This window comes from Necator americanus, chromosome V (genome assembly GCF_031761385.1).
Source record: "Necator americanus strain Aroian chromosome V, whole genome shotgun sequence".
Classification (NCBI taxonomy): Eukaryota; Metazoa; Nematoda; class Chromadorea; order Rhabditida; family Ancylostomatidae; genus Necator; species Necator americanus.
In genome coordinates, this window is record NC_087375.1 from 9,714,124 (window position 1) to 9,726,844 (window position 12,721).

Consider the following 12,721-nt stretch of genomic DNA (forward strand, 5'->3'; position numbering starts at 1 on the left):
GAATCAAACGAAAGGCTTACAAAAGTTTAAAAAAGTGCTTGAATGATAATTGGAAAAAAACGACCTTCAATCACATCGCCATTCTTTCTAGAACCAAATCCAGGAAATTATCAACGTATTCAATCGAAGCGGAATCGAAACGTAAGCATTCGTGCAACTCAAAGCCCAAATTTGAGGCTGATGAAGAACTGGTTCAAAATGCAGTTGATATAAAAAACACTATTATGCACTGCCCACGCTGCTATACAGTTTTGCTGTGTAAACTCGTCGTATGTCGTCAGATTACTGAGAAAAAGAACGGTTAGGAGATATGCTACTTCTGTTCATGAGCACAGCTGCTACTTTTGAATATGTCAATATTTCGGACATAATTTGATAGGAACCAACAAACTGGCTATGCTTCGATAGTTATATTGATACAGCATTGGGATGTTAAACCGTTTACGAAGGAAACGTCAGCTATGAAAATTGACTGCAGCATAGCTAGGTTCCAGCGAGACCAAATTATTTGTTTTTCTAAATTAGAACAAAGAGTGGGATCCTCATTTTTCTGGATTATTGAAAAAAAAAGATTTTATCAGCGATACGATACGAGGGAATCTTTTGTAGAGTTATTAGATAAACTCGAGGACCTTGACGTGATTATTGTTGTTGTTGGTCCCTTTACTTTGGTTTCTTAGTGTCATCCGCATGAAATGCTAATGGAGGATAGTGCGCTTGAGATTTCTAACATTTAGAGTGAATTGATGAAGCAATGGGACCATCTTCATCGAAAAGGCGATAAAACATAAGAGTTGAAATGTAATACATAGTTTGACAATGCAGGCACATTGTTGGAATTAGACTTCAGTTAATAGAAGATCCGAGAGAGAGAGAGAGCTTGTGAAGACACTTTCTTTTAGCAGTGGCATCCAAAGGATTTTTTTCTTGGAGGACTTCCTTTCACCTGATCATTCCACTTTCTTTCCCATGATGGCAGCTCTCAGAAAAGTGGCGTGTTTTACTGTGAATTGGCTGATTTCCAATCTCTCAAGTGAATCTGCCTCCCATCTACTTGTTGATGTCATGTCTATTCACTCGTGTTTTTATATTCTATCTTGCAATTTTATCCTGCATTAACCAGGAATCAGGTAACCGGAAAATCCAAGGGAATCGGAAAGAAAGATAAAAATAAAAAGGTAGCTATGAGTTCGTTTGCCTCCATGGAGCGAGATTTTGCACACAAAACGAGACAGAAAGAAGTAACCTCAAGAAAGAAAGAAGAATCGTTCAGGATGTAACCACTTGCCGTTGTCAAAGAGACGGTGAAGAAAAAAAAAAAGAGTTCTGCCTACAGTGGCAAAAATCCTCTTTTTCATGCTTTCTAAGTCCAGTTTAAAAATGAAGCGATAGCATGTTAGGATTGTTCACTTTTAATATTATTATCAACCATCATCATCAGATGCACTATTATTATATTTATTACATTGTAAATTGCATCGATATAAAATTTAGGCATCAGAATAGCAAGCTTACGACATACGACTGAGATCAGAAAGAACCACTTTCCGATGTTTGCACCGAATTGCAGAAAATTCAGTATTACATCTGTTCAAATTGTGACGTATGCTCCTCCATTTGCTATAAATCGTCTGCGAAGCAAATCAGACACAATATAACATCGAATAATAGCCGATGTTTCTCAGATAACCTTTAAAAGATCTTAATTTGAATAAGTGTTTTACTCAAAGTGCTAAGAATTAAAGCTTTGTGAATTCTTCACAATTTTTATTTCAAAACGACCACTTCTTGAAAAAATAAGTGCACATGCAGCCTTGTCCTACTTTCTGCTTAATGTGTTAATCCCATTTTTTTCAGCCACCCAAAGATGTCTCAACAATACGCTCTGTTCCTTGTAAGAAACTTTTTCCTACACTTAGCTATTCATAGAATTAAAAAGAACGTTGCAGTTCGTCTTCGCTGTTTCTCTTTCTGGAAGCCTCCAGCAGGCCAATTGCCCTGAGGATAAGTACGGGCTCAACAGCACCATGAGAGAAGAGTTGTACAAGGGTCTCAAGCCTATGATGAAATCTGGGCAGCTGGTGAGTTTCCGGAATCACTGTCCCGTTAGGTCCATTTGAAGTAGTGAGTGTGACCTTCCTGGTACGGTCTGTACGGCGATACAATGCCGCCTTATTTTTTAAGGAATACAAATGCGAATTCGAAATAGCCGCCGGATTGATCCTGGAGGATCCCTACAAGGACTTCGAGTTCACGCAAAAAACCAATACGTACCCCATCTTCTTTGAAGTGTACTGAGCTCTCGTTATTCTTCAATTTTGTTGATTTTGATCATTTGCATTTTAAATTCTAGTGAGGCGAAGGACGGTGACACCCCTTCTAGCCTGGACGAAGCTGCCCTCAAATTCTGGAATCAGTACATTTCTGGAGTAAGATATTTTCAGATATTTCTCTGACATTTTCTAACTCTCAACTTTTCCCTTATAATTCCATGACACTCGCTACATTCTTGATAATCTTTGTTTCAGCTGAGCTCTTCAAGAAAAGCTGCCGGATGCAGCTACCTGCTCCAGTGGGGATACCACAAATTCTGTTGCCTCTTCGACGACAAGGCGTAATCTTGGGCAATGAATAAAGCTTCTTTCCTAAATGGAGATTGTCGTCTTTCACAGCTTCATAAACCTTCATTTAACAATCTTTTGAAGTCGAAATTGATGACATTATTCAGTTAGTGGATTGATCTGGTAGTGGTTTTTCTTACGTACTCACGCAAGTAGCTAATCGCTTATTGCCAGCATAGATACAGAAGAAAAGACCGTATTCGGAATATTTTACTATATTGTTCGTATTTGGAATATCATCTCCGATGAGAAGTTGAAAGGGTAAGATCCATTATTGAAAAAGCAAATCCAACGTGAAGAAAGGATTCTCGACTGTAACTAATTTATCCTTCCCTAGAAGGAAATACAGTAACTTGAAAAATATCAAAGAAATCATTTTTCTAGCAGATTTTTTCATGTCTTGGCATATGCAGAAACGCAACAGATGTAATTCTCACTTCTTCTACTCTAAAAAAAATAGATGTCTTATTTCACGGTCTAAAAAGGGAAAATGCTCTAACTACTTGGAATCTTACATGGGTACTCTACTCACAAGAAACTATGGAGCGGAAATATTGTTTGAATAGAAACTGTTTTTTGTAACGTTTTGATAGTTCCATGAAAATGTTAATTTGACAACATGTTTTGTGTCTCTATTTTTATGCTGTCAGACAGATCTGGTGCCATCTTATCGGAGAAAAGCTTGGCCAGCTCAAGGGCTCTATTAAAATTGTACGAAGCTAATGTTTCGGGCTTGTTTCATTTTAAAATCCGCCGAAATTACATTTAAAGGTAATATACCACAAACTTACGAGAGAGGCATGAGAGACAGCGTCAGCAGCACACTAGCGTCGTCGTATTGTCCGGGTGCTGGCGGCGCGTATGCTTGCGCTCGCTAATGTGGCTTTACTGACCGATTTGTAGGAAGATTGTGTCGCGAAGGTCGCTTTTCAAGCCGCTTTCCAGGACCGTTAAGGGGGGGGGGGGGTGAGTGTGCTCGTGACCTCTACACCCCTAACGCTAACTTTTCGTAACTAAAGTTCCCATCGCATTGATGGGACGGTCAGAATTTGAGAAAAACCGGCAATTTTTACAACACAGGGAAGTTGGAGTGTAAAAAGAGTGCATGTTTCCCAGATCCGACTTATTGATATGTAGGTTCTTGGCAGACACTGATACAGGCAACGACGCAGCCATAAGAACGCTGTTGTTGAGTGCGGGTATAGCATTGCTTCTGCACAAGGAATCAGCAGCTATCGAAGATTGCTTCGGCATATAATGGTGCATGTATTGCAATACGAAAGCAGTACATTTGAAAGCCCTAAGCTACCACTGTAGTAGGCTGAACTTTACAGCTCATGCGATCTTAGCCGATAATGGCTCCTTACAGGCTGAATGTTATAATTGTTCCGATCTCGGAATACGACAATTGATAGATTGTAATGTTCGTTGCAATACTGTCCCCTTCTTGCCGACCATATGGCAAGGAGGCGGCGCTCTTGAATGAGAATGTTGCTTTTGTACTAGCCGGAACAGGCCGGCAATCTTTTCTATGCCCTTAACTTCTTTGCATCTATTTGATAAACATTACCACTGAAACACTGTCTTCTTTCTTGGGTATAAAATCCCATATTATATCCCATATCCCATATTATCGTGAGCATCACAACTCACCCGCACAATAATAGCCTTTAGCCATCTTCATGCAGTGCACAATGTGTATGTACCACTCCATAGCTCGCCCTATGCGCATACTAAACCACTAAAATTAAACTGGACAGGAACCTGAAGCAACTCACAACGGGGATGGTAGGTACAAGGAATGGAAGTAGGGGCAAAGCCTGAGCAGAAAAGCGTATGCTCCACGCTGCTTTTGAATCTCAGGGACCCCTGTTACCTCCAGCTCGCAGCAGCTCCGTCTCCTCCCTTTGTGCTGCTGGTACTAATCAAGAACTGCGCTTGTTTCACTTTTGACCGTTCACATCCTCTCTTTAATGGGCGCTAAGTACGACGATGGGATTGACAAACGATTTCGAAACGAGGAACTGCGGTTCTCATAGAGGCAGAAGTGGGCGGAGCAAATAGCGTGCGCAATGGAGGAGCACTCCTGGAACCTTGTCGCGACCTGCGACCTTTAGGTTTGCAGAAAAAGTCGCTTCGAAGAGGCGGCAGAGAGTTGAAAGATTACCTGAATCGTAGACCTAGTCAACATCTCAACTGGAGCTCAAATTAAATTGCAATGGCGAAAAAATCGTTCCACCTGCATCTGTTTTTTGTTTTACCAACACTGAACAGATTTTAGGTAAACTAAAATCAACAAAATTTCCAGATATCAATATTCAGCTTGTGAATGTTTGCTATCACATGTTATTTCACTCATCTCGTTTAGATGAAATCTTTATCTGTCACCTAATGCTATGATCGCTCATTATTTTCGAAGAGGGAAATATATTCGGGGTGATCTCACTGGATGACGTGGTTGCATCCGACTGCTTTTCTTGATGGCCTCTGCCGAAACAACCAAAAATGAAAATGTAACCTTTGTTAAAAACGCATGAGAAAAGTGAAAACCGTACATAGTGTTAGGCAAGAGATTTGAGAACGCAATTTCTGCTCACATCACGAATGGAAATCTTACAGAGTTTGTGAACAGCTTCGATTACAGTAGCGTTGGTGTCAACGTCTCTTGCTTCACTAAAATTCAAGATGCGAATAATCAAAACCCACGAAATTTAAGGTCGCAAGCTCATCACACCTCGGTGATGAAGGGATACGCACCGGTAGATTCCGTGAACTGAAAATCGTTGTAGGGATTATCCGAGATTAAGGGTTTTTTTTTTTTTTTTTTTTATAAAAAAGGGGGCGCCCCGGGGGGGGGCGGGCCCTTTTTAATCTTTTTTTTTAAAATTTTTTTCCGGTTTTTTTTTTTAATAAAAACCCCCCCCCTCCTTCCCTCCCCCCCCTTTAAAAACCCCCCCAAACCCCCCCCCCTGGAGTGACCCTCAATTATGCAGCTACTCGGAGTTCGCATCTGTATGCCTTAAAAAATGAGGCTGCATTATATCATCATACAAAAAGGAACTGAAAAAATTATCCTCACTGCTTCGAAAAAAACTGCAGAAATGACTGACAAGTCCGTGGAAGCTTGCTATCTCAATGGAGCTTGTTGGATAATGTTCTTAGGAACTTACCAGGTTCCCAGAGGGAATTAGTGGTTTGAAACCTTTGTACTCTGGTCCGTCATGGTTTCGTTCAACGCATATTTCTCATCAGAGCATTTGACAACCGAACCTCCTGGAGGTTTCAAAAAAGAGAAACAGCGAAGATCACCTGAAGCTCTCTGAATGAACTGTGGTTAAAGAAAGGCAGGGAAATGACTTACCAAGAAAGAAGCGTATCGCTAAGGTATCCCTCTTAATGTTGCTCTAGAAACGGAACAGAAACTTTCATGCGTAACAAATATGACTAAGCGAAACGAGGCGAAAATATGACTAAGCGAAAGACGCTAGGGCGTAAGAAATTTGCACTACTCGGCTTTTATGATTCCATTTCTTGACATGTTTTGCTAAACATTTACCGAAACTTGGTTCATCAATAGGTCATATAAATGTTTTGGACTCTGTTTGATGTCGATCTATCGAAACTGTACCAAGCAGATCTTCAAGTGGGCCAGGAGAGTTGCAAAAAACTTTCTGAAAACGATAGTTAGACAGAAAAACAATTATTATCCAATGTCGATGACAAGTGCCTTTTTTCGCTCTGAGATATTTTTTTTTTTTTTTAGTTTTTTTTTTTTTTTTTTTTTAAGGAATATAAAAAAAAAGGGTTTTTAAAAAAAAACCAGTATGAACTTCCGGCTAAAGCCGGACTTCAGACTTTCTGTGGTGTTCGCTTCGCTCCCCTTCATTGATAAACGAAAATCAATATTTATGCCCTTTTCTGTGTAATTAAAATTGTAATTAGAATTGTGCATCTCTAACAATATTTCTTCATCTTTTTTTATTATAAATAAAGGGAAAAGATTTCATAGTTTTCTTCCTAACCGCGTCAGTTCTACATTTGGAGAATATTCAAACTTCAGCTTCAAACACTCCGTCGATACCAGTATAATGTAGACACAATTTGAAAGTATTAGACGAATTTTGGGTTCTCCTGTTTCCCTCCAAAAGTTATTAATGAATGATGCTTTAGCACAGAATGACGTGAAAGACTTTATCCTGCTGATAAAGATTACGTTCTACGTCAGATCATGTAAACATGTTCGCTACTATTTAAGCAGCCGTTTGCATGCATGTTTCCACTTTCTGAGGAAGGCATGCTACCAACTTGAGGCGAACGGAGAAGGATATAGATACACGAGTGAGTCGTAAAGGTGAAAAGCAACGCGCCCAGTGCCGACGGCTATGAAATATCCCATTTACCTTTTGCAACATGCACACGAAGTCATTGCTCACCATTTCGATGCCACGGGACCCATCTCACCCCATTTTGTGGCTATCACACATACACATACACATACACATACACACACACATACATACATACACGTGACAGAATAAGCCCACTGTTATATATCAACATTTTTTCTTTATTCCAATCAATTTGTATAGTTGATTATATTTGCGTGAAGCTCATCGCAATCAGCCTATACTACTTTCCGGAACTATACAAAAGCCTTGCTCAGCACGGGTAAAACAGAATTTGCATAGCAATGTCAAACTGTTGAACTTAAGTCACCTAAATAGTCCTCTATAGGCCTTCTAAGCCAAGCCAAACAGTCTCTCTTCTCTCTCACATTTTGTGCAGACTGATTATCCATGCCGATATAATAATAGGAGAAGAGTATCTTAAATTCCTGAGAAGTATAACTGTTATTAAATTGTCACGATTTCATCATCACCTTGATCACCTTGACTCCCGTTGGTCTTCGAACCGGTCGAGCGGGCGCCAGTAATTCTTCCATTTGTCCCGGTCGCGTGCCAGAGTAGCCCAGTGGTTCCTCCTTTCGCGTGGGACACGAAGAGCATCGTAATTTTCTTTGAAGGACTTCGTGAAGAAATCTGACCATCGGGTCGGCGGTCTTCCTGTATTGCGCTTAATATCGCGGGGAATCCAGTCGCTCACGGCTCTGGTCCAACGGTTGTCGTTAAAGCGCATCACGTGTCCGGCCCACCTTATTTTACTTTCCTTGGCAAACGCGGCGGCGTCTCTGATCTTCGATCGCTGACGTAGGAGAGAACTTCGAATCCCGTCTCTCACTTGCTTGAAACGGGATACTCCTAGCATCACTCTCTCAATTGCGCGTTCAATGACGCTCACCGCGTTTTCTTCCTGCTTGCGAAGTGCCCAGGTTTCTGAGGCATAGGTCAAAGCAGGAAGTACGGTGGTGTTGAAGAGGTGAGCACGGAGCCGGGTGTTCTTGGTCTTCTTCACTACGTCCTCGATGCTCTTGTACGCTCCCCAAGCCGCTCTTCTCCTCCTGCCCAGCTCGGGGGCCAGGTCGTTCATCATGTTCAATTCCCGACCCAGATAGACGTAGCTGGTGCATTCGGATATGTTCGTTCCGTTGAGCGTGAATGGGGCATCCGAGATCCATCCGTTCCGCATGAACATCGTCTTTTGAAGATTCAGCTCAAGACCGATGCATCCACATGTTTCGGCGAATTCGGTCAGCATTCGTTCCGCTTGGCTGATGCTAGGTGTTATCAGTACGATGTCATCAGCAAAGCGCAAATGGTGTAGCTGCCGACCATCGATCTTCACTCCCATGTCGTCCCATTCCAACTTTCGCATTGCGTTCTCGAGGGTGGCTGTGAATATTTTGGGTGAGATTGTATCACCCTGTCGAACCCCCCTCTTCACGTCAATGATGATATTCTTGTAGAATGGCGAGATTCCGGTCGTGAAGTTACTGTACAACTCTCGAAGCACCTTTATGTACTGAGTGGGAACGCCTTGGTTGTCCAAGGCTTCCACGACCGCTTCCGTCTCAACTGAGTCAAAGGCCTTCTTCAAGTCGATGAAAGTGAGACAGAGCGGCATCTTGTACTCTCGTGATACCTCGATGAGTCTCGAAACAGTGTGAATATGGTCGATCGTGCTGAATCCTTTTCGAAACCCTGCTTGCTCGCATGGTTGTCCTTCATCCAAGACCTTTTCAATCCTATTAAGGATCACTCTTGTGAAGAGCTTGTAGATGACGGACAGTAAGCAGATTGGGCGATAGTTGCCGATGTCATGTGGATCTCCCTTTTTATACAGCAACACGGTCTTGCTGGTCTTCCACTGTTTAGGGACCTTGCATTCCGACAGGTAACGTGTGAAGATCCTCGCCAGGGTGTTGATGAGTACTGGCGGAAGGTTCTTCAGGTGTTCTGGTTTTATTCTGTCGGGACCGGCTGCTGTACGATTTCTCACCGACATGATAGCATGTCGTATTTCGGACGGGAGAACCGCTGGAATGACATGTCCATCTTCCCTCAGATGGTGAGGAGGCAAGTGGGCACGGCTGTCGAAGAGATCAGAGTAGAAGTCGTAGATGATTTTCTCCATTCCCCTTCTCGATGCAATGGTTGTTCCCTTCGGGTTCCGGAGAGCTGTCATCCTTGTCTTGCGACTGGCGAAGTCTCGGCGGGCATAGCGGATGCTTTTTCCCGCCTCTGCTGCTTCAGCCAGCACTTCTGCTCTTCTCTCTTTAAGGTCTTTCTTTATCGCCTCTCTGCAAAGCCTTGCGAGCTCGGACGTGAGCTCTTGGTTCCCTGCGGCTCGTGCTGCTCCACGCTGGCGTATCAGCTCAAGAGTTTCAAGAGACAGGCGTCTCTTGGTTGTTTTAATACTCTCAGCCTTCTTCGCGCAGTCATGAAGGTGTTTGACAAGCCGGTCGTATTCCTCGTCGATGTTGTCCATTGCGGAATCTTCCCAAAAGCCGGCTAACGTAGCGAAGAGATCCCAGTTGATGGTAGTTCTGGGATTTCTCTTGCTGAACTTGGCGGCTTTCTCTGCTCTCCTTGTGAAGGAAAATCTTCCTCGGAGGAGGCGATGGTCCGATCCCGTATAGAACCTTGGTACAACACCGACGTCCGTCAGGCAGAACCTTTTATTGACGATGATGTGGCCTATTTCATTACGGTACCCTCCACCGGGTGACTCCCACGTCCAGCGTAGAGAGGAGGGCTTCTGGAATTGCGAGTTCCCATGGATGGTCTTAGTCGTCATGATGAACTCGGAAAGCCTCTCCCCCTGGTCATTCCATTGTAGGCCGTGGGTCCCGATGTGAAGTTCCTCCGGCGTTCTTCTTGGGCCAACTTTGGCGTTGAAGTCGCCAATTATGACCTTGTAAAAGGCATGATCTTCTCGGTAGAACTTCTCCAGGTCCATATAGAAAGCTTCGACTTCTTCTTCTTCGTAGCTTGATGTTGGAGCGTAAGCGACGAAGATAGTCAAAGCCGGTGTGGGACCACATCTTCTCATCCGCAGACGTCCGATTCGGGTCGTGAGTTGTTCGAAAGAGTCGATGTTCTGTGCCATACTCGTGTTGACGAGGACGCCAACTCCACCAACACCTCTACTGTCGCATGTTCCTAAGAACAGTTCTTCTCCAGTTTCAAATACAGCGTTGAGAGAGTGACGTCGTCTCGTCTCGGTCAGTCCGATGACGTCGTACTTGATCTTCTTGGCTTGCACCATCAGATCTTCGATGGCCGCTTCCGATGCAAGCGTGCGTGCGTTATAAGTACAGATCGTCATCCTAGTCCTTTTCCGTTTCGGTAGCCTACATGACTCCTGCAACCCCGTCCTACCTGGCGCTACCGTACCAGGCTTTCTACCGGAGTCAGGAGACTCTTTTCTATTACTGTTTTTTGCATGAAATTTAAAACCCACGGGCAGGTTGCAAGCCTCTAGTCCCATGGGTTTTTGGGAGAACTTCCGTTCTCCCAGAGTGGACATGTGGAGCTTATTTGTTGGAGGCGACTCCAAACCGCCTCCCTTGCACCTCCCAGTCAATTGATTGCAGGCTTTTGGCCGGACCGACGTGCGGGATACAATGATTTTACGAGTCAGTCCTGGCACAGCAGAAGCAGGGAGTCCATCCCCTGAATCCACCTGCGTCTCTGGGCAAGCACAAGGTCGCTTTTGGTCCGCGGTTAGCCCCCTATCCGCCACCTGGGGACGCGCCACGTAGCCTCGCGACTAACCGGCTGTGATCCCTCTAGTGAGGGAGATCCGTGGACGATTTCATCATAATGGACTGGAATTTGTTCGAATTTTCAGAAGTATCGTGGATCTACCTGTTCATGGAAGTCTCCTTTGTTATTGATATTATTCCTTATCTCAAGGATAATGGTAAGTCACTTGTGGAGAATTGTGAAAGACTGTGTTTCCATAAAGTAATGAGAAGAAACGTTGAAATCGTAAGCACAACAGTTTCGTAATCAGAGAGAGATGCTTATTTTATCCCCGCTACGTAGTAGGCCAAGAATGGATCGTCTTTATTTCATCGGATACAGAAGCTCGAACATCATTATTGCACCAGTAAATGCTTCAAAGGGAATCTTACATCGTCATCACCAGAAGTTTACATATAACTGAGTGGTGAAAGAAAAATGGACAAAATAATGGACAAAAGAGAGAAATACAGTGAAAGGAAAAAAAAGAGAATGAAAAATGGAGATTTGATTCGAACCGCAGAAATCTCAACAATGCATCTGTTCGAATTTTCTCATGTGGTCCCCTATAAATCACCTGTAAAATTAGGCTAAACTATTCGTTCAACACTGGATAACAACCATTTTCCAATGTAAATGGTATAATTATATGTTCTTCCATAACTACATCGTCTCAGCTCAGTTAGGACGTAGATGAGACTTTTCTAAATGATATAAATGTGTTCCAATGCTATAAACGAAGTAATGGTGGCTTAGAAACTACCACCTTTGCGAAAAACCTCATTTCTATAGTTCTACGGTTTAGATTCATATTTGAAATTGTGCAAGTAAATCTTCAGTTTCAGATATAAAATAAAGTAATAATCATACTAATTATTATTAATTAAATAGTATTCATTCTTGAATACATCTCTTCGAGACATTTTTCCAAATAATTTCTTGTCTAATCTAATTTTTTCCAGAAACCTAAGGCAGTAAGTGATGATGCAGTACGCACTCTTTCTTGCAAGTCGACGTTTCATATGTCTTGCTGTTTTTTTTTCGCAGAAGGAAGGTTACAGGTTGTCTTCGCTGTTTCTCTTCCGGGAAGTCTCCAGAAATCTCCCAAATACGATAATATATGTAGGAGAGTAAGCTCTGAACAATACTATGAGAACACAATTGTCTTCTTTCTTTCCGATACTGTGAGTCGCCTAGAAGTTTTGTAAACCTCTACCGTACTGAACTTCAAAGTCAAATAAGGCGAAGATGATGTTAGATTTTCATGTATTTGTAAAAATATACCACATCCAAAATGGCGTCAAAATGTTACTGCGACGCATTCTTGTCCTTTGAGGATGCAAACCTTGACCATGAAATTCGCCCATGTTTTTTTTGGTTGAGGATTAACGCACAATATAAAAATTACCAAATGCTTGTCTGAAGAAATAGACCATCCCTGTTTTTCTAGAAGTACAAATGCTAACTGGATTTAGTTGGAGGACTAATCCTCGCTGATCCCAATAAGGGTTTCTAGCTTTTCGCGTCCGCGGCACGTAGATGTTCGTTCTTCTGCATTTTATCAGGTAAGTATAACTTTCAAATTTTCATATTGGAATTCAGTGAAAGTCTCTCAGACACCAGGGAAGGTGTAAACAAGAAGGTTTTCCCATGTACGGAACCATGGGAAAAATACATGCCTGGCGTGAGGAGCCATTTTTTTATTTCGAAATATTTTAGCATATTCGAAGCAATTTTCTAATGAGATCATCATCCGTTACTGTTTTAGCTGGTGGATAAGAAATCGGCCGGATGCAACTACGTCTGCGAAGATGGATATCACAAATACATATGTGTTCTCGAGAAAGAAGACTGAAAGAACGAGAGAAGACAGGAAGGAGCATTCAAATTAAATAAATAATAATTGATAATATTTAATAAATAATTTAATAAATATCCTCTCCATTGTTGATCTGC

At 42.4% G+C, this 12,721-nt stretch overlaps 3 protein-coding genes across 4 annotated transcripts; 1 reads left to right on the top strand and 2 right to left on the bottom strand.

Moving 5' to 3' along the window:
• Window positions 1–1,867: 1,867 nt before the first annotated feature.
• On the top strand, window positions 1,868–2,618 carry RB195_013426 (uncharacterized protein; the record flags this gene model as incomplete). The annotated part of the gene is made up of 5 exons (XM_064203229.1): window positions 1,868–1,894; window positions 1,950–2,081; window positions 2,185–2,291; window positions 2,354–2,429; window positions 2,529–2,618. 5 exons carry the CDS (start codon window positions 1,868–1,870, stop codon window positions 2,616–2,618), a joined length of 432 nt encoding a protein of 143 aa, XP_064059110.1.
• A 2,564-nt stretch (window positions 2,619–5,182) lies between these two features.
• Window positions 5,183–7,419, bottom strand: RB195_013427 (uncharacterized protein; the record flags this gene model as incomplete). Its single annotated transcript, XM_064203230.1, has 3 exons — window positions 5,183–5,294; window positions 5,379–5,394; window positions 7,338–7,419. 3 exons carry the CDS (start codon window positions 7,417–7,419, stop codon window positions 5,183–5,185), a joined length of 210 nt encoding a protein of 69 aa, XP_064059111.1.
• An 86-nt stretch (window positions 7,420–7,505) lies between these two features.
• On the bottom strand, window positions 7,506–10,547 carry RB195_013428 (uncharacterized protein; the record flags this gene model as incomplete). Of its 2 annotated transcripts, none has more annotated exons than XM_064203232.1 (1): window positions 7,506–10,547. In XM_064203232.1, the coding sequence occupies one exon, from the start codon at window positions 10,545–10,547 to the stop codon at window positions 7,506–7,508; it is 3,042 nt and encodes a 1,013-aa protein (XP_064059112.1). The 2 variants fall into 2 exon arrangements, with proteins under 2 accessions (XP_064059112.1, XP_064059113.1); XM_064203231.1 differs by having other exon boundaries at window positions 7,506–10,346.
• Between the last annotated feature and the right edge of the window lie 2,174 nt (window positions 10,548–12,721).